Source organism: Poecilia mexicana, unplaced genomic scaffold, assembly GCF_051168715.1.
Source record: "Poecilia mexicana isolate PSO_F unplaced genomic scaffold, ASM5116871v1 scaffold_17, whole genome shotgun sequence".
In the NCBI taxonomy this organism is placed as follows: domain Eukaryota; kingdom Metazoa; phylum Chordata; class Actinopteri; order Cyprinodontiformes; family Poeciliidae; genus Poecilia; species Poecilia mexicana.
The window spans coordinates 11437885-11464944 of NW_028263386.1; the positions used below are offsets into that span (position 1 = coordinate 11437885).

Below are 27060 nucleotides of genomic sequence, written 5' to 3' on the forward strand. Positions count from 1 at the left end.
TGACAGAAACGTAAGCATCAAATTGATGTTTAAAGAATTATAAGTGTTCAGAGAAAAAGACCCAAACTTTCACAACATGAAAGGTTTCACAATGAAGCAAAGCACAATTCTCCAATGCCACAAAGCTAATTCCAGAATAATAGTTTTTATTTGAATTGCTCTCAGATTCACAGTTAGAGTTTCTGAATCGTATTAAAACGTCCATAGAGGGTGAGCAACTTTTTACTGCTCTTGGCGAAGTCCAAATCACACAGGCAAGATCCAGTCATTGCTACCTTCTTCCTAAAAGTCTGTCCAGACTTGCATTTGAAACGGACAGATGGCGTCCGGGTCCTGTGAGGCCGACAGAATCGGCCGTCTGAGCAGGACCTGCAGAGTTTCGGCTGGAATGTCTTCAGACGATGACAACCACCATAGGACATCTGAATTGGACTGACAGCCTTCCCCTGACATTTCCCAGCTCCCTGTGGAACAAAATTTAAAACTCTTGACTTTAGATGTTGAACAAAGTTGTGGAAAACTTCTCTAAATTCTTTTGCAGAAGTAAATCTGAATTTTATGTACAACCGACATTGCAGGACATTTGCAAGAGTACCTTTTGGGGGATTTCCTTGCACGGTTTGATCTCACAGATCTGAGTTTCAGTCGCCAGTTTGCACTCGATATTTTTGTTGGTCATCCTGGAGGAAACTCCACGACCACAGGATTTGGAGCAGGGTGACCAGGCTGTGGTCTGAGGCCGACACTGGACTCCTGTTTGAAGCCTCTTTGGACGACTCCTAAAAGCTAAAATTAACCATTTAAGTTAAATGGGTCCCATTCTGTTTTAACAGTGTCAAAAACAGAACAATACTCGCCTGTTAATTCTCCTTCCCAAACATGTGGAGGATGGTTCTTGTTAGAAAAGGCACCATCAGATGGGTCTTGTTTGTACTTTCGTCTGCGTTTCCTTGACCCAGACCTTCCTGTGTTTGCATCATAGAGGCAGATGAGTTGTTCACAGCACTGTCCTTTCACTTTAACCCTCTTCGGTTTTTCACAGCCCACTCGGTACGTCGAAAGGTCACGAGTGCAAAGCGAGACGCACCCAACGTATCCATCCATGCAGGTGCACTGATATTTGCAGTTTGGCTGGAAGGTTTCCCCATTCTGGAACATCCTGCCGTTGAACTCGCAGCTTCTCCCATCTGATTTAGCTACTGAGAAGAAATGGGAAAGGTTAGGTGCTGGGGAGAGGGAATAGACATTTAAATTAGACCAAGAGAGGAGCAGAAGCCAGCGTGCCTCGACAAATGCCTGGTGCTAAATCAGATTTGCCCCCAAAATTGCACTCCAACCCCTTTGCAGTGTCGCACGGTTGAGTTTTGCTGCAGTCGTCATAGAGCTGCCGTCCACAGACCTTGCAGCAGCCACAGCTGTCCAGCATTAGACTCACCCCTGCTGCACAAACAGGGACGACAGGAGGACACTGGCAGGCTTCTGGGCATGAGGCTGACACCTGAGGTGAAAGACTTCATCACTTTCCTAACAAAAAGTCAATTATTAAAAATAACCAATCAAACATCATGTATGAAGAAACAGCTATTACATCCTCACCAGAGTAAAGCAGAAGGTCACAGCTACAAAGATCTTCCACATCTTCCCAAACTAACTCTCCTGATCAGAATTGGCTAAAGCTGCCAGTGAGCTCTTCCTTTTAGACTCGATCCCCTTTTATCAAGCAGATCTGACGTATGTAAAAGCAGGAGAGGTGTTCCAAAACTATGAGCGGAATGCTTCTTCGCTCCCTGCCCTGCCATGAGCCCGGCAGCAGGAGGTTTCACCCTCCCTTTGAAAGAGGGGTTCCTAGAAAACCGCTCCCTTTAGCTCTGTTTCAGTTTGATGGAAGTCTGGATGGTATGTCTTTTTTCACAGAAAAAAATAGGTAATTTTACTATACACTTTTTAGTTCATAGCTGGAATAAATTATATGGCAGTAATCTCCTTTGGCTGATATTTCTGTTTTCAGTTGTGCATTTTTTTCAAGAAACTTTTGTTAGTTTCACAACTTTAATTTTTTTTATTTTTTTTTGTCAGCTTTACGCTACAGGGATTTTGTTTTACTTGACAAAATGTTACAATAAACTGATAAATATGTTCCAATAGTGAATTCTATTATGTTAAAATCAATGCTCCTGATTATTTTAGACAAATAACTGAAAAATACTTTCTAATACAAACATACATGTAGGTTTATGATGGATGGAATGACTTGCAGAAGTATTCAGACAACTTGAACTTTTCCACATTTTCTCACAAATTCCACTTTATTTGAAATTAAGCCAGATTAGGTGGGCAGGGATGTGTTGTTGGGTTTACGCTTGTGACTTTCCCAAAGCCTGATGCTGCCATTACTATGTTTCACCATGAGGATAGTAATTTCATTGCAACGTGTAGTGAGACTTCTAATGGCTATATTATTACAAGGGCTTTCTTTTCATTGCATTCTTCCATGAACACCAGACTTGTGGACGTAGTTTTTTTCGTCCACAAAAATCCCAAGGGAACTCTGGTGGAACCAGAGACGGCACAGCACTTGATTTTATCAGATGAAGTGCATCTATTAAAATCTGATTTAACCTGATTTTCATTTGTGGTTGTCATTTTTTCGTTGACAGTTTTCCTGTGACCATTTAAAACTTCAAAAAGTGATACACTAATGTGAATTCACGGTCGTAGCCACATGTTACAAAGTCTTTCACATGTAACTTGCAATTTGAGGTGATTAGAATGGGGCTTACCTGCGGGGCTGTCTTGTGGTTGCTGCAGATTACTTGCAGCAAGAAGCTTTCTGATTACCTCAGCTGTGGTAATACATTAACCGAAGCACTGTGTGTTGTGTGTGCATGTGTGTGTAGGTGCGTGCGCATCTTCACATTTCCTGTGCAGCACTCTCATTTTTGGTTAGACATTGCTGTAATTATGACTATCTCTTATCTGTTCTTGATCTGCTGCACACTATGAAGTTATCCATACTGACACATGAAATATTCTACCATTAGTCCACACATGGCCTCAACATCAGGGCACTACAAGTTCTGACAAGAATATCGAAGGGAAGCTACATTCTTTTATGATCAACTGAATCTTTCTCTTGGCCGAGGAATTGGCTGAATTTTGACTGCTTGAAGAAGAGTGCAATGGGTCTTTGCATGCCAGTGTTAAAAGTGAAGGGTGGAATGCCAATTAGTCAGCCTTCAAGGTGTGGGGCGGGCGCATTAACATTTGTGTCGGTGTTTGACTTTCAAATTTAGCTTTCTGGAGTGACTGAAGCAAAGGAATTATTTATGGTTTTAAGGGAGGACACCCAGCCCAATAAAATCAGAAAGGATCCCTGAAGCACTACACTTTCCAGAATGAACATTGCAAAGTCTCTTTGAAGCTGCAACACAAGAAGCATCCTGCTTCATCCACATCAAACAACGGACAATCAAGATGGAAAATGTGTGTTTTCATTTATTGGAAAGTCTGAGAACAAAAGGCTGAGGAGAGCAGACTGGCACTGTCTCGTTCTTATCTAAGTGAGGTTGCAAAAGGCCTTTTTGAGTCAGTGCCAGCACATAAAGAGCAAACAAGTGAGAGCTTGGTGCAGTTGATCATGGCAGCAATTTGCTCACTGTTGTGGTTTTTGCAAGGGGGAATTTTCCTGCCAAAGATGTGATCTAAAGAATGTGCAGAACCATATTAGCTGAAAGGAACATTGGATACATGATAGGCAGCTGGAGAATCTGAAAAGACCTGAGATGTCTCCTTCCAACAGAGAAACGTGTGACCATGCCAAGCCTAAGACAATGAGCCAATTAACAAACATATCTGGAAAAGTACAGCTGAGGATATTATGTTTCAGCTCATTAGAAGATAACTACTTTTGCCAAAAGCAGTCAGCAGCCCCTGACACTGTTAAAACATGAGATGATGATAGCAAGATTTACTGAGCTCAGATTGAAAGCCAGAAATTCAAAAAACGTAAATTGTGATTTTTACCCATGGAGTCACTCATCACATTTGCTAAAATCACAATTCATAGAGGTGTCAATGATGTTTTCGTTTAGCTACTACCGTGCAACAAACAGAGGAAAATGTGTGCTACTTGTTTTTTGAGAGGTTTAGAATCCAAGGTGAAATAAAAAAAAAAATGCATGATTATCTCAGTTAACACATGAAACCCTCTGAACATGTATCTCGGTTTTACCAGCCACCAAAAACAAAGAAATATTTGTATTGATGCATTTATGTACGAAAATATGGACGTTTTCAGTTTTGATAGTATTTTTTTTTTTCTGTTGATCACCTACAGATTACTGGTTGGAGCTCATCAAAGAAAAACTGGACAATGCCAGTCAATGATATTGTCTTACTAAAACACTGCAATGGCAAATTCTTGCAAACCAGGTTCATTCACATAGAACAGCCATTGTCATTTCAAAATTACTCAAACAGACCCCCAGTCACCTGACTGCAAACGTAGCCTCATGTAGGGAAGTTGTTTGGCAGAGAAAACGGCAGCCAGTATTCAAACTGTTTCTTGCAAATGTGTGGATGTTTAATAGCCACCACTACTCTGCTGTATCCCATGGATATGAACCTTTTCATTTAGAAATAGATCATAAAATAATTTAATTGCTCTAAGAGAGCAAGAAAGAAAAAAATATGTATTTATTCTATCTGACACCAGCCAATAAACAATTACTGCATTAATGGCTTGTTTTGAAGACTAATGTGCTGTAATTACACCAATAGTCTTGAATAAGAAGTTTATGAACTCCTGGAGAGAGATAGGATGGCGAAGTACAGCTTCAGGGAGGTAAGTTATGTAGTGAAGATGCAAACATAAAGGAAACATGAATGACAAGAATGACCTCATTCTTGACCTTAAAGGTCATTCTTGACATTTATTTTCTCCGAGTCTCATTTTTTCTAAGCTGCTGTTCTCAGTAGGTTTGAAAGACAGTGTGAAATATCATGGTGGCTTTCTGGAAAGAACATGATGAATATTGTTGTTTCTGTTGACAGTGTGTTGCCAGTTATGCTTTGTCCCCCCGAAGAAAACAACTGGAATTTTGTCTGACCTTTCAACACTTATTTAAAGCTGATGCTTTTCTGTCACACCTTTCCTCTTGAAATGGTGGGTTATGACAACGTTTATCACACCCTGTGTTTCTCCTCAGCTTTAAATCATCACCTCTACATGAAAAGCCTCCCAGCAGGGCAACAGAAGGCCATCAACTCCTCTGCACTTAGACTGGCTTTCTGTTTGGGGATGGCTTTTGTTTGATAGGGTACAAACTGAATTGCAGAGCTCGATAAAAACAAGTGTAGCAGAGCTCTTTTGTCATATGAAAGAGCCTTTAGTTTGTGAAACATTTATATTAAAGGGAAAATAAATTTATTAAATAATTTTGTGTGATCTGTGACAATGGGAGAAAACAAAATGGTATCTTGTGCTTGTACAAACTTGTCATTAGAAAAAAATATTTATTTATTTATTTATTTATTTATTTATTTATTTATTTATTTATTTATTTATTTATTTATTTATTTAAGGCATTTCTAAATTCTGTTGTGAAAAAACATCCGGCAGCGCCCTCCAGTGGTCTGAACGAGAGTAGCGCCTTACTTGTGTTTTAAAACTTTAAAAGTGAAAGATCTTTTTTCACCAGCCCTGCAATCCAAGAAAGTGAGAACTTTTACCATTTACTCTTAATGAAGACGTTCACGTTTGAGTTTTTCTGTCAAAAAATGGTACTAGAAGGGCACATGAGACTAAAAGTGAAGCTGCTGCGAGTACTTCTCTCCTCTCGCGTCGACGTACTATAACCTCGACACAATCAGGAAGTCCGGGCGTTTTTCCTCCGTGATTCAGATCGAAAACTTTGTTAGAAAGGGAAAGGGTCGGCTTTTAGCAATTAGTTATGAGGTGTCATATCTTTTAAGGGTCGCCGATCATTTATTGATGTCGTTTATTACACTGTTTTAAACACGCAACTCACTATTTAGGTCGTCGTTGTTCACCCGGAACACCTGGATTTTGATTTCAGAGAGATGGATGTTTCTCACCTCACTGAAGATGAAATGGCAGAGATAAAGAAAGACGTGAGTACGATAAATAGGTGATCAGCTGGCATCAGAATAAAAAAAAGTTTTTGAAAACGAGGTGAGCGGCGTGGAAACAACTTGACAGGCACAGTTTATGAGCTTTGTTTGGATTTAAAGGCCCATTAAATGAGGAAATACTTCACCACACCCTCTGTGTGTTCATGTAAACACCCAGTCCTGTCAAAAATATAATAAATGGAGATACACTGTACAACATTATCAGTTAAGTAGAGTATTAGAAATGTTGTTAGGATTGACAGCTATTGGGCTTTTCAAATGTTTCCATACCTCTTAGACATTTCCATAAATGTTTACATTGCAGCCACATAGTTCTGTGAATTTTATTGGGATTTTATGGAATAGACCAACACAAAGTAATACATACTTGTGAAACTGATGGAAAATTATATATTATATATATAATATATATATAAATTATATATTTGTCTTGCTTTGCTACTGGATTAAGGTCTGGACTTTGACTGGACTATTCTAGCACATGGATCTGTTTCGATGTACTTCACTCCATTAACCTGGCTGCATGCTTAAAGTCCTTATGGGATAGAAGGTCAACCTATGACCCAGACTCAATCTTCTGTCGTGGCTGAAGAACGGCAACCCCAGAGTACGATACCGCCACCTCATATTGCTCTGTGTCCCAAATCAGATATTCCTTTAGTAAAAATATTAATCAAAACTTCGCTCGTTGTTGGTAAAGCAATGAAAATGGCGCTGCGGAGAAGGTGGAAGAGAGGACATGAAAGTTAAAAATCACCGACCCAGTTACATGGAGGCCAAAGGGTTACATTTTTATTTCATCTGACCAGAGCAACTTCTTCCGTGTGTTTATCGTGTCTACGTTTATAGCTCATGGCAATTTAGAAATGACAAACAAAAATCTTTCAGCGATGGCTTTCCCCTTCCATAAAGTCCAGATTTATCAAGTTCATAACCAATAACTGTCCTGTCTGCAGCTCTTCTAGAGTTATTAGGGGCCTTTTGGCTGATTCTCTGATTAATGCCCTCTCTGCCTGGCCTGTTGGTTTCGGAGGCTGGCCATGTCTTAGCAACACTCTTTTCAAAGCTTGGGATATTGTTTTATAGAGTAACCCTGGTAAACCTCCACTTCTTTCTTCCTGACCTGTCTGCTGTGTTGCTTGATCTTCATTATGCTGTTTGTTCAGAAATGTTCTCTGAGATCTCTGGGGCCTTCACACAACAGCTGGATTTATACTGAGTAGACCACTAAGATCCCACTCAAAGTTATGAATCTTTCTGCTTAGTTGTTAGATATTAACATTACATGATTTCTCTTGCATTCCCAGGTGCTGACCAGACTGCGGCATTACCTCTGTGACAAGATCAGAGCAGACCGCCACCTGGACTACCTGCGTTCCCGGAGGATCCTGACCCGGGACGATGCGGAGGAGATAAGCTGCCGGACCACGCAGACCAAGAGGACGGCAACGCTGCTGGACATCCTGGCTGAGAACCCTCGGGGTCTGGACGCTCTGATTGACTCCATCCGGGAGATGCGCTCCCAAAACTTCATCATCACTAAAATCACAGACGAAGTGCAAAAAGCAAAAAACGAGAAGATCGAGTCTCTCAGAGGTGAGTTGTTTTTTGCATCGATCGAATGTGTGAAATGTTCTTTACCCACTCTTCTCTATTGTGTTCTCTGTCAATCAGCTGCGGGGGCCTCCAGTTCGTCCTCTGACAGCAGCTTCAGCACTCTGACCACAACGACTGACCTCCCCAACACCTTTTCAAACAACTCCACCCTCCTGTTCCACCCAGACGGGGAGCGAAGCCCTTCCACTTCAGACCTAGCCAGCTCTCTCAACGTGTCTTCGTTACAGAAGTGCGGAGACTTGCCCTCCGCGGCCGGGGCCAGCCTCGGTGTGGCTCCCTCCTCGACCTCTTCCAGCCTCCCCAAGCCGGGGGACCCTGGGGCTCCTCCGCTGCCAGACGAGGTCTTGGCAGAGTCGCCCTCCAACATAGACGCCACGTCGCCGGGGTGCACCAGCAGTGGGGGAGATCCTAATTTCCAGCCTCTCCGGTCGCGCTCTCTCACCCCAACATCACAAATCCCTCAGTTCACTTCTCTGTAGGACACTTCTCATCCAGGGACAGACCGTTTAACTCAATAAGCACACCCATTGTCTCTTCCTGTTACTCGTGCCTTTCATTTGGCAGAACACGAAGTACGTGAAACTACATGTTACCACTAGGCATGGGCCGCTGTGAGGTTCTCATCATGCTACCTACTGAAACATTTTGAAATTTCTAACATGATCTAAGTACTTTGAAGTAGACAAATAATTTTACCATCATATGCTGCTAAAATAATGTAACATGTTGATGTTTTCTTCCTTGTGCTTTTGATTTTAATACATACTCTTGGATAGAAACGTAGAATAAACACCTGCTAAAATTAGATGTAGTTTTCAAGTGCTTATGTTACACCTTTTTGCAGTTTCCCCTTTTGTACAAGAGTGCAGTTTTTAAATCATTTTTACTGGAAAGAGTGATTTCCCACCATGACCGGACATGTTTTATTGCCACTGAGACCATCTAAGAGCTGGCAAATCTGGCTTTTCTTGCAAGCAGCCTTCCTTCTGCTAAAGGCAGTGAGCAGCAACAGGAGAGGGTGGGGAAACAAATCACTGCATTCATAGCCTGAGAAAACCTCATGCACTCAAACACTTTGGTGCTAGATTGAAAGGATTTTGAATTAAAGGAGAAGTCTGATTACAAACTTTTGTCATGTCTTGATAGGATTTCTTTAGCTCTCACAACTCACAGGGTTCCTACACAATCTGAAAAAAATATGCATTTTGATCTCAGTATTTTCCAGGTCTAAAAAAATTGTGGGAAAAGAAAAAGGGGTATGGAAGAAAATGTGTATTTTCAGATTAAATTATCTTGTCTGTTCTTTTGATCCTCCTTCCTTTCTCCCTTCTGTATCTCCTTCATTCCTTCCTTTCTTCCTTGTTTCCTGTTTTCCACCTTTCAAACTCCCTCATTTAAATCATCCCTTGCTTTTAACCTTGTGTCCTGGTTTCCTCCCTCCTTCCTTAAAATAACTTCTTTCCTTTGTTTCATCCTTATGTTCTTTTTTCCCTCTTCCCTCATGTATCCCTCCTACTTTATTTTATTTTTTGTGTCCTTGGCTCCCTCTATCCCTCTCTTTTATCCCACTTTTTCACTTTCTTACCTCCTTGTGTCCTTTATTTCCTTTTTCTTTTTATCCCTCCTGGTTTCTTCTTTTTCTTTCCTGTTTCTTCCCTCCTTTTTCATATCCCTCCTATTTCTTTTTCCTTCCATCCTTGTGTCCTACCTTCCCTTAACGCTTCTTTCTTTTCTTCCCTGTACTTCTTCTCTCCCTTATTTCCTTCCTTTTTTCCTTGTGTCATTCCTCCCTAACTCCATTATATCATTCTTCCTGTCCTTATTTCTTCCTTGAACCTTAGCGACGTTTGGCTTTACTCAGTCACCAAAAACTCAGGTTGCTCCTCCCGTTTCTCTGGCAGTGAATTAAAAGAATTGTATTTGCAATGTAGGAATGGTATGATGGGAACTTTTAGCAGTTTTACAAACTAACTTTTAAATTTCAACACACTTTTACAGCAGTACTTGGCCCATGCCTAGATATAACTACTGCAGTCTATGTTTTCATAATGAAAATGAAGGTATTTAGCCTTATAATGTTTGTGTATTTTGGATTCTGGCACCACAAAATGTTTGTTTTTGGTATACATATATTTAAATATTTTAACACAAAAAGATATGTAAAGATATTGTCCAAATGAATTGTAATACTGAAAAATAACAAATTATAAATTACAACCAGAGAAAATGTTCGAACTACAAACTTTTAGAATGCAATAGTTGCATTTAACATCATGTCATAAATTCCACCCTTTATGTAAAAGGCTCAGAAAATCTGAGTCACCAACAGAAGCCTTGTCTACGTTTTCTTCTCATGTTTGTGGTGTGATTTCTTCAGAAATTGTTGGGTGTGAAAACATGGCAGCTGCAGTTTAGTTGATGGAAGAGGTGTTTCCTGTTGTTTCTGTGCATTACTGCAAGTGAACAAGAAATTATGTCAGAGTAGCTTCACTACAAGTCTACAGTCATAAAACACAATGTGAATAATTAATACCCTTCTTTCTTGCAGATCTTTGTATATGACTTGTATTTGCTGTATTCTAAATACTTAAAAGGATCAGATAGTGTTTTTATTTTTTCCTTGAATATGTGGTTCATAAACCAGTTGTGTGGCAGACAGTGGCGGTTTTTGAATTTTGGTGCATTATAGGCTGAAGAAGTAGGGACGCTTCTTCATTTAATTAACTATCACTGGTAGAAATACATAGAAATAAGTCACAACTGCACAGGAACATGGCCACTCGTGGGACAAAAACTATGAAACAAAACAAAAAAAACTATTACATAGCTTATCAGAAACATTAAGACTTAATATGTCTTGGTTTTATGCTTTACTTAGAGTAAAGTGGCCTTAATGACAAGAAAACAAAGACAAATGCTTTTTGTGTTTGTGTTTCTTTACAATAAAAGGTTTGACAAATATAACATGGTGTTCCAAATAATCTTTGTCAGTGTAGAATTGTTCAGTAAATATGTCTGATTTTGAAAATGGGGTACTGAGCTCCACAACGGACAAGAAGAAAAAAAAAAAACATTAAAAATGGAGCCTGACTTAAAACTTAAAAGTTTTGCAAGATCCCGACCTACTTTTGCGAGATCTTGCATAAGTAAGTCAGGGTCCATTTACTTTAATTTTTTTTTCTCAATGTCCATTGCAGGACTCAGTAGTGATGGAATACAGTCCAGACATCTTCTTAAAAATCATCAGAACTGCCATTAAAATTGAGCTAACTCTTAAGCTGTGAACCAGAAACCTTAAGTATAGAAAAATGTTTTGTAACATTGCATATACTACAGAGAGTGCCCATCTTAATTGACTGGGCAATCAAACAAGTATTGGGAAGCTTCAGTGTTACCTTTATTTATGTTTTTGCCTCCTTGCTGTTCCACAGGTTTTGCTCCCCTGGTTAGGAAACCATTTAACCCAAATGAAAAACAGTGACTGGTGGCAGATTCATCCTATTGGTTACAGTGATGACTGACCGAAAATCATGACTGTCCGTTTTTCACGGCTAATAATATCCCTAAATGATGCGAAAAGAGGAAAAGAACACAAAAAGGAACGAAAGAAAAAAACGTGGAAAAAAAATATAACACAAAAAACGTTTTTTCTTTTTTTCTCAAAATGTGTTTATTATGTTTTGATAGTTTAGATTTGGGGTATGATGGTTGCTTTATTTAATTAAGAAATTTCCCCAACCTGTACTTGGTTAGTTTCTGGTTATGCTGCGTCTGACGCCGGAAACTTTTTTTTTTTTTTTCTGTTGTGGAAAAACTGGAACAATACAGAGGAATGACAGTCACTGCGGTGAAGACTGCTGTGATGCACTGTAACAAGCTGCTTTCTCAAAATCACACATAAGCTCCACTGGGTGGACGACTGCTCTCTGGATCGCTGGTTCTCATCAGGTATTGCAGGTCAACTTTATGTTTTTATTCAAATTATTCTGTAGACATGTTAATGCATTTGTAATATTAAATAGATAATTAGCTATCACTGTTAGAAATACATAGAAATAAGTCACAACTCCAAGCTTTATTGGTTTTCATAGCCTTTAATCTTTTTTGCTTGTTGCAACATGTTTTAAGTGAAACGTACGTTTACCATTAACATTATGAATCAACTAATTTTTTAAAGAAACTTTTAAAATTTGTACTTTAGTTTTCCCCTTTGAGTTTCTCTCTGTGCTGCAATGATCCACCATGACACTGAATTACACATAAGACATCTGTCGCTATATGCTTGCAAATTATAGTATATGTTAAATGTTCTTACGAAGTAACATAAACCTTCAGCCAAGACAATAACATGTAGCAAAACCAGTTAGATAAACATCAGAATGACTGGAATCGCTGAACAGGGTTCCTTGAAATTTAGTGTACTCTGTGCTTTGCGGTCTAATTCTCTGGTTTATCTGGTGTTCTCCAGTTGAATGGAGGAATCTGAGCAGCTGTTGACCCAGAGGTCAGAGGGGAAGAAACCCAACGGACACTGCAGATGGAGCACTCACTCCCTGGATTCAAAGGCGGTGGAGGATTTCAGAAGGAGGCTGAAGTACTTTTTTATGAATCCATGCGAGAAGTACAGAGCCAAGGGTCGGAAACCATGGAAACTCATGTTGCAAATATGGAAAATTGTCATCATCACAGCACAGGTGGTATAACATATTTTCTAGTTTTGTTGTTTTATTCAACTGGCATAGATTTGATGCTCATCTTACTGTCTCATTGTTACAGCTGGTCCTGTTTGGCCTGAGCAATGAAATGATGGCTACATTCAAAGAGGACAATCTAATGACATTTGAACATCTGTTCCTGAAAGGATTCAAGGACCACTGGCGGGGAAACTATGCTCTTTATACTAAAGCCGACCTGTATGATCACATCTACCACGTCATCGACACGGTACATGAATAGGAAAGAATGCTGGGGGTATTTTGAAACATTGCATTAACATTGGGTTCCACTCCTTTTTTCAGTACACCAATCTTCAGAACCTGACTCTAGAAAATCTTGCGTATGGGAAGATTGATGGCAAGTACACCCCGCTGTCCGTCTGTCAACTGCTTTACAAAAACAGCACCGTTGATCCGGAGAGAGACAGCTTCTACATTGATCCACACATTGATGAAGGTACAGAAATCAGACCTGCTGAAGGTTTGGTTTTTTTATGCAGAACATTTAGAACCTTGCAGATTTATTCTAACTAGTGCACTGTTTTTCACACAATCATAAGTACGGAGCATTTTGCAGTGATTTTATATGGCATGCCAATTGCTACATGAAGTAGCAAGTAATTTGAAAAGTAGCAGTAGCATGATTGACAGTTTCAAAAATTATTTCTAAGAAAAACTGGAAAGTGTTGCATGCATTCGTAATGTTATTTTTGCCCTAATCTTGGCAAGATAATTCAAGCTTAATCAGACTGAATATGAAAAACAATTTTCAAGCTTTGTCTTTGATTGGGACAATCTAGCGCATAAATATGTACTGGTTTTTAGTAGTCTGGTGTTTTCTAATGCTTCTGTTTGCTGTGCCCCTAACATGACATATAACAAGCATCAAAAGGCTTTCTTTTAATAATCGGCTTTCTGTTTGCCAATCTCCCTTAAAAAGGTCAGGCATGTGGAGTGTTTTTATAAAATCTGACTCAAAGTCAAGACTGGAAAATAATCATAATGTGGAGTTTCATGTGACACAAAAAGAGGAAATAACATAGTTAGTTAAATTAGTGTTGAATTCTTATCCTCATTCCACTGCTGTGCTTGCTAATCAGATTTTATTTGTATAGCACATTTCAGCAGCAAGGCATTTCAAGGTGCTTTACATAACTGAAAAACACAATAAAAACAGCATGTGACATTGAATAAACAGTAAGAAAGAGAAAGAGATTTTGGAGAAGAAAAAAAAAGATAAAAACATATATTTGTTACGGAATTTAAGCGCCTGTCGTCGCCGGACTCCGCCGTCCGTTTAACACGCAGCAGGGCCGAGCTCAAATCGTGACACCGCACCACGCGAATTTTTGCGCTAGGAGTTCGCCGTCCTACACGGATTTTTGTGCACTATTTCTTACCTGTTAGAGTCTAGAATTTACACTTTTACTCGCCACTTTTACATAAATAGATAAAAAGTAAAGATAAAAACATTAAAAACATCGAAGACATCAAAAACCCCGCACTCTAACCCTAATTTCGCCATCAGTAACTCTAAACAGGTGGGTTTTAAGCTAATGATATTTTTAAACACATTCTTCCTCCCCTTTAGAGTGTATTTCCGTATTCCCGCCGACATCTCTTGACAATACTAATCTGGAAAGGAACATCAACTTCTCTGTAGATTTCAAAAGGTAGGAAACGCAAAGCAGATGTTAAACCAGCTGACAGCAGTGATGTCTGCTGATTGCATGTCTGTGTGTTCAGGCTCGTGTCAGTTAACATCAACTTCACTCTGAAAACCATCAATCTGCAGACCGTCCGGCACCATGAGCTACCAGACTGCTACGGCTTCCACATAAAGGTTGGTGAGAACATCTGATGACTGAAATACCGTCATATAGGAAATGTTAAGAGTCTAGAATGATCTACAGACGAAGCATTTACCTTAATTTAAAAAAAAAATAAATCTTCTTTAGCCCTTTATCACTTTTAATAGTTTGCATTTTTAGTGTTTTATAATTGCATTTTATGAATTAATGATTAAATTAGTGAATGAATAAAACTTTTAAGCCTGTCCCACACATTTGAAGTGCATCAAAATTTTCAGTATCTTTCCTCGCACACAGATCATATTTGATAACTGTGCACACAGTGGAAAGATAAAAGTGGGTGTCAAAAATGATGTTCAAATTCATGAGTGCAAGGACTATAACGTGAGAGCCTGTAAGTTTTTACCCACAACTTATGAAATAAAATCCTTGCATTGCTTATTTAGGATGCAGAATAATACGTAAAGTAGGAATAAATTACATAAAAACTGCATCTCTGGTTTTGCAGCTGGGAAAATTGATTACCCCGTCTTGATGTTTGATTCCTTGGTCATCTTCGCCTGTTTTGCCTCCCTCATTCTCTGCACGCGATCTATTGTCAAGGGCATTCAACTCCAGTTTGTAAGTTAACGGAAGTCGATCTACCTGCAATGTTTGCTGCTGTAAAGCTCAGTCCTAGTGTTATTTGAACAAAATTCACAGTTAAAATCCAGTGAAGTTTAGCACCATATTAGTAGGAATGGTGGTAAGACAGATTGAATAAATGAGTCTTATTTATACACAAGGAAACACATATTTATGGGTTACTAATTAAAATTTCTCACTCTGATCAATTTAAAAAAGATAAATAATAATTTCCAAAAATACTTTTGCTGTGTTTCTTTTATAGGAATTGGTAGGGATAGTAGTAAGTGCACCACAATTTTGTTATGAAAAAAATATGTTTATATATCTTTACTAGAATCTGCAGTAAGTTTTGAGGGCATTGTATTAGATTAAAAAACAAGCTCATTAGAATTTTTTTTTCCCATTGTTATTATTTTTTTCTTTCTAACAGTGTACTGTTTTCTTGTATCCAGGAGTTCAAAATTTTCTTCCAAACCCACTTCAATAAATTGGTGACTTGGTCAGAACGCATGGAGTTTGTGAATGGCTGGTATATATTAATTAACATCAGTGACACGCTGACCATCACCGGGTCAGTGATAAAAATAGGAATACAAACCAAGGTTTGCATGAATTTTATTGTTACATACCATGAGCATTTGTTAGAAACTTTCAAAGATTGGCTCACAAACCTTTAATGCAACTTTTCACTTTATAGTTCCTGACCAACTATGATGTCTGCAGCATCTTACTTGGAACAGCCACCATGCTGGTGTGGATTGGTGTTATTCGTTACCTTGGTTACTTCAAGAAATACAACGTAAGAGCCTTCTCCTCAGTTCTGGTTAACATATTCTGTCCAGAGAACCGAAAACAACTCACTTCCGTTCAGATCCTAATCCTAACCCTGAGGGCTGCCTTTCCTAACGTTATCCGGTTTTGCTGTTGCGCTGCCATGATCTACCTCGGGTACTGCTTCTGTGGTTGGATTGTTCTTGGACCTTATCATGACAAGGTAGGAATAATTCACTTTATTAGTGTGATGAATGGCCCTGATCCTCAATTAATCACCAGGTTATTATCCAAAAACCATTTTATTGTTTCCATTTTTCAGTTCCGAACATTTGACAAAGTGACAGAGTGCCTCTTCTCTCTCATTAATGGAGACGACATGTTTGCCACCTTCCTTAATATGAGAGACAAGAGCTACATGGTGTGGCTTTTCAGCAGAATCTATCTCTACACCTTCACGTCTCTCTTCATCTACATGGTGCTCAGCCTGTTCATCGCCCTCATCACTGACACCTACGAAACCATCAAAGTCTGTTTCTGTTGTACCTGCTGATATGTTGTAAATAGATTGTAAATGCACAATGACTTTAAGGTCGTCTTATGTTGATGTGACATGCTCCTGTTTTTCTTTCTTTTTTTTGTTAGCATCACCAGAAAGACAGCGAACCAGCGTCGCTGCTTCATGCCTTTATAGAAGAAGGCCAGAATCAGCCTGAATCTGGATAATATCAATATGATGAGGAGTCTTCAAGCTGCTGTTTCTCTCCATGAGGCTGGTTTCAAAGAACTGCAAGGACGTAGAGTTAACTTTGAGGACAAAGTTGTTGCATATAAATGTCTTTGATAGTAGCCAGTGATAAAAGTGCCTGAAGGTATTTTTCAAACTGCCATATGTAATAGAGTAATGCAAAAGAGAAGTTGCTAGATTAGCCACAGCTTCCTAATTTAGTTGCACAAAGACCTGTTTAGAAACCAGTACAATAACGTATTGTAAAAGGATGCTTGTCGTCTTTGCCGTGTTTAAAAAAAAATGGTATTCTGTATTTTAGTTGTGCATTTTGAGGTTGTTAGAATTCACATCTGAGTCGATGTTGGCCGCTGTTTTTTTCAGCACTCTCTGTTATCTTTAACCCCATCAAGTCTAGTTAGGGGCTGATTTCTAACAACTATTTTGGGACCAAATACGACATCAGGAAACTCTGATCCACATTCAACATGTATACTGTGTCCCCGTGGAGAGATGTTGCAAGAGATGTTTTAATACTCCATAGCTAGAGGGATTATTTAGATGTTGGAGAAAAGTGGCCTCAGAATGTGGTCTTTGTGTTCTTTGATTTATAATTACTAAATGACACAAATTATACTCAAGGTCCTGGTCCTGTTTTCAAGAACCAGGACCTGGACAGACTAAGAAGTGTAGCCACTTCTTTACCTCCTTGGTAAAGTTCACTCTTGGATTTTAGAAAGAAAGTGCTGACTGACTGTCATATGCCTGATTCAAGAGCAAGCAATGTGACTTTGGGTGAGGGGATCATTAGATTGGTTGGCCAGTTAATATGTGTTTTGTGAAACTTGAGAAGGCTTACAACCATGTCTCTCAAGGCATTTTATTGGCATCTTATACTGGGTATAGGATGTTGAAACAAGTTTCCTCCATAGTTTGATTGGACTCTGGTTGTATAAATAAATAATACTCATGCATTTATTAATCTGTGTGCTGTCATTTTGTACAGTGGATACACTAAATGTGACATTTACTCCATCACCACAGGGGGGCATTGAGGTTCTTGGAAGCACATTAAATGGAGATCATCCATCCATTGTCTGTACCTGCGTATCCTGGCAGGATTACAGGCTGGGCTTCATTTAGTCACCTAAATGAAGATAATATGTACTGTAAGTAGTAAATATTATGTGTTAGATATACATTTTTATATTTAAGGTGGTTTAGATATAAAGACTATATCTAAGACTATATCTATATAGACTGAAGACTATATCTTCAAAGAAGCCCCAGGCAATATCTGTATAGGGCTTCTTTGAAGCACCAGATTGTCCGTGAATGTGCTGTAATATGATGTTATTATACAGTACAGCATTATACCAAAGGTGGCGACTATCTCCTGTCACCACTAGGGGGCATTGTTGTACATTTCTTCTTTAGACACCTGACAGCATTTTCATCTGCATGATCATTCACCGCCGCACATGTTTGTCCAATGTACGCCTGGCACACTGGTTGCTTAACTACGTTTCCTCCAATAAGAAAGCAGTTTAGTTGGACGACACTAAAACGATAGTCTTCAAAAGAGAGAGAGAGAGAGAGAGAGAGAGAGAGAGAGAGAGAAAGAAAGAAAAACACAGCAGCTGCTGAAGCCAGAGTGGAACCTGTCGGTTGTTATCTCCCGTTGGCCGAGTTAAGGTAGTGTTTGTATGTTTAACGCTTCTAGCAGGCTGTAGACTGAACTCGGTTTCAAAGCTGCAGTTTTTTTGTTTTTTTAATGAAATAAGGTCTCGTTAATCAAAGCCTCACCACCAAACTTGGGAAGGTTAGTTGACCTATTTCATGCCCTACATGAGTGATTATGTTTATGGTATTAGCAACGAACGAACTTGTTGAAAGGGGAACGTTAGCTACCAGTTTAGTGTATAAAATTACAATAATACATCATAACCGCTTGGCCAGCTCATATCTAAAGTTGGGTGAAATGATGCCATTGTTTTTTTTTTTAATTGATGAATAACCTTGCTAACTCATCACTGTTAAACGACTACACGTGTTTAAGTCGTAGTTTAGTCAAGTTAACTGGCCATGTTACGTTTTGCCACTCACTGTGTCGTCTCTGAAGATCAAGTTCTGTGTATGTGTGTGTTTTCTGGCTCGGCTTGATAAGAAAGCAAGCCATTTGAGCAGCCCTTGCGCGCATACACTATTATCAGTCAATTTTCTTTGCGTTCCTGAACACCAATGCAAGTTTTCTCGTTTGTTCACACTCACACAATGTGCATTGTCGCTCTAAACCAATGGGAGTTGCTGTGGTCGTGTCTCTCTGGCTCACCCTAAATTTCCAGAGCATTTCATTATTGTAATTATTAGCCCGAAGGTCTGAAAGTTTAATATCGAATTTAAAATAGTTTTAAAAGTAACTCGCATGTTCTACTTCTGACTAGTCTTATACACTGATTAAGCATAACTAAAGCCACTAATGGAGAAATTAGAAACTGATTATCTCTCCAGCATGACTCCTTTTAGTGGGTGGGATGCAAAGACGGCAAGTAAACATGTTTTCAAGGTTGTGTTATTATTAAGAAAAGTTGGTAAGCATACAGCTTTGAGAGAGCTTTCTGCTTCCCATTCTTCAGTCTTGGACCTACAAAAACCAAGTAAACAGATCTGGTTGATTATTATCTAGGCTCAATTGTTTTTTTTGTTTGTTTTTTTTCAGACCATTATTAAGATTTTACCTTCAATTGTGCATGCTTTGCTTATCTGGGGAACACATTACACCAAGCTGTACTATGGCAGAAAGGGTAAGCCAGCAGAAGCAGTGGGATGTTTTGGTTCAGGTTTTGCAAGGAAACCTTGAGATGTTCCAAAGAAGCATCCATCTATATGGATGGACAGTAAATCAATAATGATATGTATTGTGACAGACATGTTGTCAATAGCTAATACATTTGATAAAATATCCAATATAGTGAATATTTACTGAACTCTGACCCAGAGATGCACAAGATTCTGGGAGATGTAGGCAGAGGAAAAGTTTTAGCCACTCCACTTCTCACAGTGAGCTAAGCAAGGTGAGTGGCATCAACTAAATCACTGTCTTTGGTTACCAAGCAACAAGCTGAAAGTTGAGTAACTTTTGCAGCAGGAGGTTGAGGTTTTGCTATCATGCTTTTTCATAACTTTTTAAAAATAAAAAGTGCAATGGAGTAAAAACTGCACAGGAAAAGTGGCTCCACCAGTGTGGCAGTATTTCAGATATGTAAAACAAAAAAAAAAAACGATCAGTAATTATCCATCAACTATTATTGACATTGTTCAGCCCTGTGTGTTTGTTACTTTGACACGTTCCACCTACCTAAGCAAACTGTAAATGGTCTCTCATGGAAACTGTATTCTGTGACGGTTGTGGCCTTGTTGGACTTGATAATGTGCACAAAGAAGAATGTGCACACTTTTGCACAAAGAAATTGTTGTTCAGGAATGCTTAGAGGAGCACAAAGAGAGTTTGAGGTGTTGACTTGGCCTCTCGTATTTTATTTGAGCACCCAAATAGAGCCCATCTTGCAAGTTGGACGACTTAAAGGATCTACTGCTAGCTGTCGCTGTAAACAATTGGGAGTGGCTGTGGTCAGATTCCCCCACTTGTTGAAGCTCTTTTGGCAACTATGGATCAACATTGTTGGGCAAGTGGTTATGCTATGCCTGATTGGTGCATTACTCCTTCTAAACGCTCTCTTGAGAATAAAATCAACCTACCCCTTTGCCATTGAAATAATACCAAGGGCTGACATGAGATTGTACTCCAATCTCAGTATAAAACCCCCTTCCAGGGAAATCTGTCGGATAATCCTGTGTGGCTGAAGCATCGGCACAGATTATTGCTGGTCCGTCTCATGGTTTGATGTCGTTTTGCAGGGCTCTGGTCCAGTGAGATCTTTTGATCATCTATCTCAGTGCTGATCTAACTCATGACCTCACGTCCTCCGGTCCCAACGTTTCTGTGCAATGGGGGAGTGGAGGGCAACTAATGCATATATGGGTAAGTTTCTTTAATGTGCTGCAGTATTTCAGGAATAGACAGGCCCATTTTGGCTGTTCTTTTTTTTTTTAGTGTTCTGCTTTAGGTGACCCACATTTTTGTTCTTATTTATAGAATCAACCCAGTTCAAGCTATTCGATGGGAGAAGGCACAATAGATGCAGTGTACTAACGACTTCGATGTTTTCTCTCTGTTCTCAGAAGGCCCTGACATCTCGAGCATATCACATGTGACATTATCTCCCTCAAGACATAATCATGTGCCGGGGTACTCTTTGCCCTTGTCCAGAAGCTCCTACAGTGTAATAAGTGCATTTTGCACTGAAGATAATGTTCCTCAGAGCATTTCATACCTAAATCAGGTATGAAAATGTCAAGGTTCAGTGTGTTTTGTGATTAAGGTTCAATTAACATTAAGATCCCACAAAGAGGGAATTTCTCATTTTCAAGGTGACAAACCAGTTTCAAAGTGTCAAAATTTAAATGAAAGTTACAAAATGTTTTTCTTAAAAATCTGGTAGATGGGCTAAGACTTAACACAATTCACTTCTAATTAAAGGCAAAAGTAAGCCATTGCACATTTTCACACAGTATTTAGGAATATAAATACATTTCATCCAACTTGACCAGACCTTTTAAATGGTATTAGGCCTCAAAATACTTGAAATATAAGTCCCTCGGAAAATGTTTTGCAATAAACTGCAATATAATTTCTTTTTGATTGTGAAATGATAAACAATATAAAAACTGGCATTGTTCCATCATCATTAGTATGGTCCAATATAAACTACAATTTAATAAGAAATTCTTAATCTGAGAGAAACTGGTTCAACCGTCTTTTTTTCTGTTTGGTTTGTTTTAAGGATAAGTTTAGTTGAGGCCTCCCAACAAAGTTTGACCTGTGAACACTAATCTACGAAACAAACGATCGATCATTTAATGATGCATTCAAGAACTCGTTTATCTTCACAGGAGCTTGCCGTGCTCGGTCTCTCCATGTGTATTGAGGCCAGCTCATCAGAGGGAGCGAGTCTAAAAGCGGTGCCAGTTCTAAATGCCATGTATGAATTGCTCCAAATTAATAAACGAAATATGTGCGCTTTAGAGGAGATGGAGAAGGAACAGCTGAAGAAGCTGAGCACCTTGGAGCATATTCAGATAAGCAATTCCAGACTAAAGGCAAGTATGTATGGAACCTCCATTAATTTGACCTTTTACATGTGCATACACAGATTTGAAATGACCTGTAATTATTCACAATCAGTCACAACATACAGATGGTTTAAAAAATTTTTGGTTTTGCATTTGACATCGTCTCTAGCCATTGATCCCTTTGTCAGTTTTGCAACAGTGTCTTATTCTGAAAATGTTTGGGGGGGAAATTGTAAAGTTTATTTTTTGTAATGGCTTCTTGAGACATGGTGAACATGGTAGTGTTTCTGAGTTGGCCTCTCTGTGTCGAGTCAGAGTAATAAGCTGATGGACCAAAAGGCAGAACCAAAACTAAGGAGCTCAATTGGGTTTATCAGACCTGATCCACTTGTTGGAAATGTGGTTTTGTTTATTCATCCACTGAGCTAAGAAACCAGATGTTCAGGGACTCGGTCAAAGTCATTCAGAGTTCACTCAAGACTTTGGCCAAGGTTAACATAGGTGTATGTTGTCAGTTTGGCCTTGAGTAAAACCGTTTTGTGAGCAACTTGCCTATTGTTCAGTTGGAGCAACTGCTTAATTTTCCAATTGCACAAACCAGTTTTAAGGCGTAGGCTTTTGGCTTGAGAAAGAGCTCTTGTAGCATTACCCTTATTGTTTTGTTTCTGATTTTTCTTCAGGATCAGTTGGAGTTGTCAATGAGGGAGAAGTCGGGACTGCATGAGACAGAGAGGCAGCTTCAACTAAAAATAAAAACTCTACAGAGCTGCTTAAAGACTGAAAAAGAGGAGGTAGTGTGAAACATTATGACGAACGAAAGCCTGAGTAATAAGCTAATGGACTGAGTCATAAGTCTCCTCAAATCTCAACAGGTTCAGAAGCTCCAAAGCATTATTGCTAGTCGTGCCTCTCAATATAGTCATGATGCCAAGAGAAAAGAGAGGGAAGCTGCAAAACTGAAGGAACGCCTCAGTCAGCTATTGGTTGACAGAAAAGAAAGGAAACTAGGTAAATCTGCTGATCTTTAAGGAATTGTGTGTTAAAACTTTTTAAATCCAGGAACAGTTAGTGCTTTATTTTTATTTTCGTCATAGCTATTGATGTTCTGAATAGCTTGGGGCGATCAGATGGAAAAAGGAGTATGTGGAAGACGGCAAAATTGTCAGCTAGGTATCGTACAAACCAACTCCCTAATAACCGTTTTATTTGTGGGACATCTGCAGCCTAATTGCATGCACGACTGTCATTCTGCAGCCACGAGAGCGAGATGTATAAAACGTTGCTCGGAGACTACGAGACGAGTAGGAAGGCTTTGATTTTGGAAAATGCTGAGCTTAAAAAAGTCCTCCAGCAGATGAAGAAGGAGATGATGCACATTCTGGCTCCACGGCAGCAGTCCACCAGCGGAGCCACCGCTGCTGATGACAGCCAGGAGCAGGTTTGTAAAACAAACATTTGTAGAACCCATTTCACCTGGTAGAACAGGTGTGACCATGTCAGCATTATAGGCTACCCTACTTTTACACATCTTCATTTGAGTGATATCAGGGCTTTTTGATGTTTCAAAACATTGACTTTGTTTTCCTTAAGACTAATTTAGTAGCATAATTTGATCCATTCTTCATCTGGAAGACCCATTTCTACCTGAGCTTTAAATATTGCTTCTGTATTACCACAATTCTTTCCCTCATGATGTCTTCTAGGTTGAGAAGCACACCAGTTTTTTTATTTTTATTTTTTGTTTTATGCAGTATATGTAAGCATCTGATTTTTACTATAATTTCTCAAAGACTAAATCAACGCTATTGTCTGGTTTTACCTGGTTGGCTTTGTTTTATTCAAGGTTGAGTCGGATGAAGAGAAAGCAGGAAACACAAGCAGGGAAGCCTTGGACCACTCTTGTGAACTTGCCAGGGAGCAACTCCTCAACAGCATCCGCCAGCAGTGGAGGAAACTAAGAAACCATGTAGAAAAATTAGACCAAGGTACACTTGTTGCTGTATCATTTTCTCTATGCTGCTTAATCTTTTTTTCACCATATTTTGATTTATTTTGGCTTGGGTTTTTTTGTTTTTTTTTTTTTTTTTTTTAAATGTGAACATTTTTGTTCATTGTCATGCAAACATTTTGGTGACATTGAAACTTTAAAGCAACAACCATAAGCTACAATGTATTTTTTGACAAGCACAAAGTTATGCACCATTTTTAAGTGAGATAAATGGATAAACATTTTATATAAAAAGTGTATTTGAGAGTTAATATCCTGTCAAGTCGATGGTTTTCAAAAGCCAAATTTCTCTGCAGTCTCAGCCACTAGTCTCTTGAAATATCCCTACAGCTTTTATTTAGTGACACTTTTTTTTTATACGCATTCTTTGAATAATAACTTAAGGTCAGATCCTCAAGTCTTGTCAGAGATTCTCATTTAGTTCTGGACTTCAACTTTAACACTTGAATAGGTTCTGATATAAAAATTTCTGTTGCTGACCAGGCTGAGGGTGAAATCATGTTGGATTTAAATGCACACAACCCTGGATGATAAGTGCTTCATACTAGGAAGGAAATTTTGAATAATTGGTTTTCTGTTTTCTTAGTCTCACAGGTGCACAATCAGATGGAGTCCAACAAAGAGACTATACCTCTGGAAACTCACGAGGATGAGATGGAGAGAATGAGGCAGGAAGTCCAGCAATGCAGGGAGTTCATTCATGCACAGCAGCAACTTCTCCAGGTCAGTATCGGCTAGTTTAAATGCAAGATCAAGTCTGTTAAAGGTAAAGGTTAATGTTTAACTTTTTTTTTTTATTAAAATTTTTTGTTAGCAACAACTAAACACATCATTTGATGATGAGACAGCAGCTCTCCTTAACGATTGCTACACCCTAGAGGAAAAGGAGCGTCTCAAAGAAGAATGGAAACTCTTTGAGGAGCAGAAGAAAAACTTTGAGAAGGAAAGAAAAAACTTTACTGAGGCTGCTATTCGATTAGGGCGAGAAGTATGTGTCATCATACATAATTTATACTTTAAGTGGTGGAATTACATTTTTTTTAATTAAAAATATTTTGTATTCCACAGAAAATGTCTTTTGAGGAAGACCGTGCTGCATGGCTCAAGAATCATTTTTTAAACGCAACGCCATTTGCAAATCGCAGGAGATATTCCTCATCAGATGGTCAAAGTGCCTTATCAGTTAGTAAGTCTATTTAATAAACATGTTATTTGGGGAAAAAAAAACGGTCATGGATACAATCATTTAACAAAGTAAGATTTTATATATAAAGTGATAATTGCCTGCTCCATACAGGTTAGAAGTATGGTAAAGTGCATAAAAATATCTGAATTGATGTCCTTAAAATTTCAACTAAATTGAAGAAATTATTTTAAAACAACTGAGTACACTTTGTTGTTTCATAGTTTAAATAACAAAATCTAGCATGCATAATTTAAAACTCTCTTGTGTTGCACTGTATTATTGACTTGGACGTTTTGACCCAGATGTCTTTGTATTTGCTCGTGTCTTTTAGTTGTGACTTGCTAGTAGTTGTCTATGCACCACTCTCACTTTGGCCACATCGCGTTCATCACGTGGTTTTAAGGGATGTAAAAAGTATATTCCAGACACCTAGTGCCACTTCATACCACAATCAAGTAACTATGTCGCCTTCAGTAGTTATGATAATGCTGTGTATCTCAAAATTAACTTGCACTAACTTCATCAAAAGAGGCAAGTAGCTAACCACACCCTTACTGTTTGAACAAGTTGAGCAACAGCTAGGTGCTTTTAATTAAATTCAATTATTTAAGGGATCTCTAGCAAGTCTGAGCATGTCTGTACAAGCACATGTTTTACTTGGAACTTGATCTTTGGTATTTTGGGGGTTTTAACAGAATGCCAGCAAGGAAAGATTTTAGGAGTGGTCTTGAAGGTATTTCTGTCCACTAATCTCCTAGGAGTTTAATAAAACATAAGAGTTCACAATTTCTCACAGGGAAACATTTACGGTAGATTTCAGTCTCATCAGGGCCAGTGCAGCTTCACCGAGACCATCCGTTGCCGAGTTAAGTTTCCAAAGATTTGAGAGGTATGCACAGATTCTAGCAAAGACCCAAGTTGCCCATTATTGTAAACCTGATGGGACAGGAGGGAACATGAACAAATTTTGTTTTGATTTTGTTCATGATTTGACCCAGATCTTGTGAGCGTTGGTGACACTGGTAAGATTGTATCTTGAGTAGAGCTGCACATCTTATTGGAATACAACAGCCATTATAATATCACAGTAGCAAAGAACTGTGGATTCAGTGATAATTCACTTCCCATGTTCTTTCAATTGCCATGCATTTGTCGTCTACATGTCATTAAAATATTGGGTAATTTGAGTGGGCTCTAATAACTCTTGATGACCAAATTGATTTATAGTTTAGTAGCTGGGATCCTAAAGCTCATGTAGAGCAGTTAGGATGTTATGCTGAAGGATAAAGTATTAAGTGTTTTTATCCAAATGTTTGGCAGTAGTATCCCAATTACAAGTTCTGGCGACGTTGTCCTGCCGCAACCTTAAGTTTACGAATCTATCATTACAGATTTCTTCTTTTGTTTTTGTTTTTTTTTTTTTGTTTTTTGCTCATATTTCTTACATGGCAGGAAGCGAACCAGAGGTTAGGATGTCTTCTGCAAAAGCAAAGCGGTCCAAGTCGCCAACCTATACTACATTCTCCACTCCCAAACCTTCACGAAGTTCTCCCGTGCCATCAACAACTGAGCTTTACAGGACTCTCCGCCTCCTACCAGACGGCAGGTGCTGATGCTTGTGTTTACTATTTTATAAGTACTTTGTTTCCTTTTGCTACAGTTTAAGCTCTCTTGCTGAATCACGAATTACTACATAATCTCACCGGTCTCTTCTAATTTCAGTTGTTCCAAACATTCAAATCGGGGACACTGGCTTGAGACGAGTACCGTAGAAGAAGGACACCCTCAGATCAAGTCTAATCTCCAAGCTCGCGCTGGTGAAATGAGTATTTTTACTTTTGGTGAAGATCACAGTGTCACTTAATCAGGGTGTCACTGGTGCCTTCCCCACCCTGCTCCCTATTCTGAACCCTAGCATTGACTTATTTGCCCTGACACAAGTGATGAACTAATTTTCTATTGATACATGGATGATGGATCACTCACCAAAGCTGATTAAATAAGCACTTTATAGAGTTCATTTTTATTTTACAAACTGATCAGCACTGAAATTTTAGATTGCAAGATATATTTATGTATACAGTGACTTAAATGCATAGAATTTTGAAATACGAAGTCTGTAAATTCTAGGTTTTAATAAAATGGGGTAAATGAAAGTATAATTTATATGTCTGCCACAATAAAGCTTTTCTTTCCCAAATGTTTCATTTTCTCTGTACTTTGGCGCCCTCTGGCGTCTTAAAACGGCAACA

At 38.8% G+C, this 27060-nt stretch overlaps 4 protein-coding genes across 8 annotated transcripts; 3 read left to right on the top strand and 1 right to left on the bottom strand.

Moving 5' to 3' along the window:
* Positions 1 to 85: 85 nt before the first annotated feature.
* LOC106924532 (CCN family member 1-like) lies at positions 86 to 1638 on the bottom strand. Its single transcript, XM_014998283.2, has 5 exons — positions 1597 to 1638; positions 1285 to 1498; positions 858 to 1196; positions 596 to 786; positions 86 to 464 (listed from the first exon to the last, which is right to left on the bottom strand). The coding sequence occupies exons 1-5, from the start codon at positions 1636 to 1638 to the stop codon at positions 174 to 176; spliced, it is 1077 nt and encodes a 358-aa protein (XP_014853769.2). The 3' UTR covers positions 86 to 173.
* Positions 1639 to 5726: 4088 nt separating this feature from the next.
* bcl10 (BCL10 immune signaling adaptor) lies at positions 5727 to 10734 on the top strand. Its single transcript, XM_014998284.2, has 3 exons — positions 5727 to 6132; positions 7461 to 7749; positions 7828 to 10734. The coding sequence occupies exons 1-3, from the start codon at positions 6082 to 6084 to the stop codon at positions 8247 to 8249; spliced, it is 762 nt and encodes a 253-aa protein (XP_014853770.2). The 5' UTR covers positions 5727 to 6081; the 3' UTR covers positions 8250 to 10734.
* A 274-nt stretch (positions 10735 to 11008) lies between these two features.
* On the top strand, positions 11009 to 17403 carry mcoln3a (mucolipin TRP cation channel 3a). Of its 3 annotated transcripts, XM_088014696.1 has the most exons (13): positions 11543 to 11718; positions 12239 to 12464; positions 12547 to 12714; positions 12789 to 12942; positions 14077 to 14158; positions 14232 to 14328; positions 14594 to 14690; positions 14805 to 14917; positions 15376 to 15525; positions 15621 to 15722; positions 15795 to 15917; positions 16017 to 16223; positions 16340 to 17403. In XM_088014696.1, the coding sequence occupies exons 2-13, from the start codon at positions 12243 to 12245 to the stop codon at positions 16418 to 16420; spliced, it is 1596 nt and encodes a 531-aa protein (XP_087870822.1). In that variant the 5' UTR covers positions 11543 to 11718; positions 12239 to 12242; the 3' UTR covers positions 16421 to 17403. The 3 variants fall into 3 exon arrangements, with proteins under 3 accessions (XP_014853767.2, XP_014853766.2, XP_087870822.1); XM_014998281.2 differs by having other exon boundaries at positions 11009 to 11727; positions 15621 to 15917; XM_014998280.2 differs by having other exon boundaries at positions 11009 to 11718; positions 15621 to 15917.
* A 603-nt stretch (positions 17404 to 18006) lies between these two features.
* On the top strand, positions 18007 to 27008 carry ssx2ipa (synovial sarcoma, X breakpoint 2 interacting protein a). 3 transcript variants are annotated; one of them, XM_014998277.2, is made up of 14 exons: positions 18007 to 18116; positions 20340 to 20463; positions 20664 to 20824; positions 21435 to 21641; positions 22295 to 22405; positions 22487 to 22622; positions 22709 to 22784; positions 22869 to 23052; positions 23458 to 23599; positions 24209 to 24345; positions 24437 to 24610; positions 24691 to 24808; positions 26261 to 26414; positions 26531 to 27008. In XM_014998277.2, the coding sequence occupies exons 2-14, from the start codon at positions 20430 to 20432 to the stop codon at positions 26670 to 26672; spliced, it is 1776 nt and encodes a 591-aa protein (XP_014853763.1). In that variant the 5' UTR covers positions 18007 to 18116; positions 20340 to 20429; the 3' UTR covers positions 26673 to 27008. The 3 variants fall into 3 exon arrangements, with proteins under 3 accessions (XP_014853763.1, XP_014853765.1, XP_014853764.1); XM_014998279.2 differs by having other exon boundaries at positions 20667 to 20824; XM_014998278.2 differs by having other exon boundaries at positions 18111 to 18243.
* Positions 27009 to 27060: the final 52 nt, after the last annotated feature.

Excerpts from the sequence above, each read along its gene's own strand:
- LOC106924532 (XM_014998283.2), bottom strand. The coding sequence starts at position 1,638 with ATGTGGAAGATCTTTGTAGCTGTGACCTTCTGCTTTACTCTG. Across the intron at positions 1,499-1,596 it reads TGACCTTCTGCTTTACTCTG|GTGTCAGCCTCATGCCCAGA; the intron begins GTGAGGATGTAA and ends CTTTCACCTCAG. Across the intron at positions 1,197-1,284 it reads AGCACCAGGCATTTGTCGAG|CTAAATCAGATGGGAGAAGC; the intron begins GCACGCTGGCTT and ends TCTTCTCAGTAG.
- bcl10 (XM_014998284.2), top strand. The coding sequence starts at position 6,082 with ATGGATGTTTCTCACCTCACTGAAGATGAAATGGCAGAGATAAAGAAA. Across the intron at positions 6,133-7,460 it reads TGGCAGAGATAAAGAAAGAC|GTGCTGACCAGACTGCGGCA; the intron begins GTGAGTACGATA and ends TTGCATTCCCAG. Across the intron at positions 7,750-7,827 it reads GAAGATCGAGTCTCTCAGAG|CTGCGGGGGCCTCCAGTTCG; the intron begins GTGAGTTGTTTT and ends TCTGTCAATCAG.
- mcoln3a (XM_014998281.2), top strand. The coding sequence starts at position 12,243 with ATGGAGGAATCTGAGCAGCTGTTGACCCAGAGGTCAGAGGGGAAGAAA. Across the intron at positions 12,465-12,546 it reads TTGTCATCATCACAGCACAG|CTGGTCCTGTTTGGCCTGAG; the intron begins GTGGTATAACAT and ends TCATTGTTACAG. Across the intron at positions 14,918-15,375 it reads AGGGCATTCAACTCCAGTTT|GAGTTCAAAATTTTCTTCCA; the intron begins GTAAGTTAACGG and ends TCTTGTATCCAG.
- ssx2ipa (XM_014998277.2), top strand. The coding sequence starts at position 20,430 with ATGGGGGAGTGGAGGGCAACTAATGCATATATGG. Across the intron at positions 20,464-20,663 it reads GGCAACTAATGCATATATGG|AAGGCCCTGACATCTCGAGC; the intron begins GTAAGTTTCTTT and ends CTCTGTTCTCAG. Across the intron at positions 23,053-23,457 it reads CTGATGACAGCCAGGAGCAG|GTTGAGTCGGATGAAGAGAA; the intron begins GTTTGTAAAACA and ends GTTTTATTCAAG.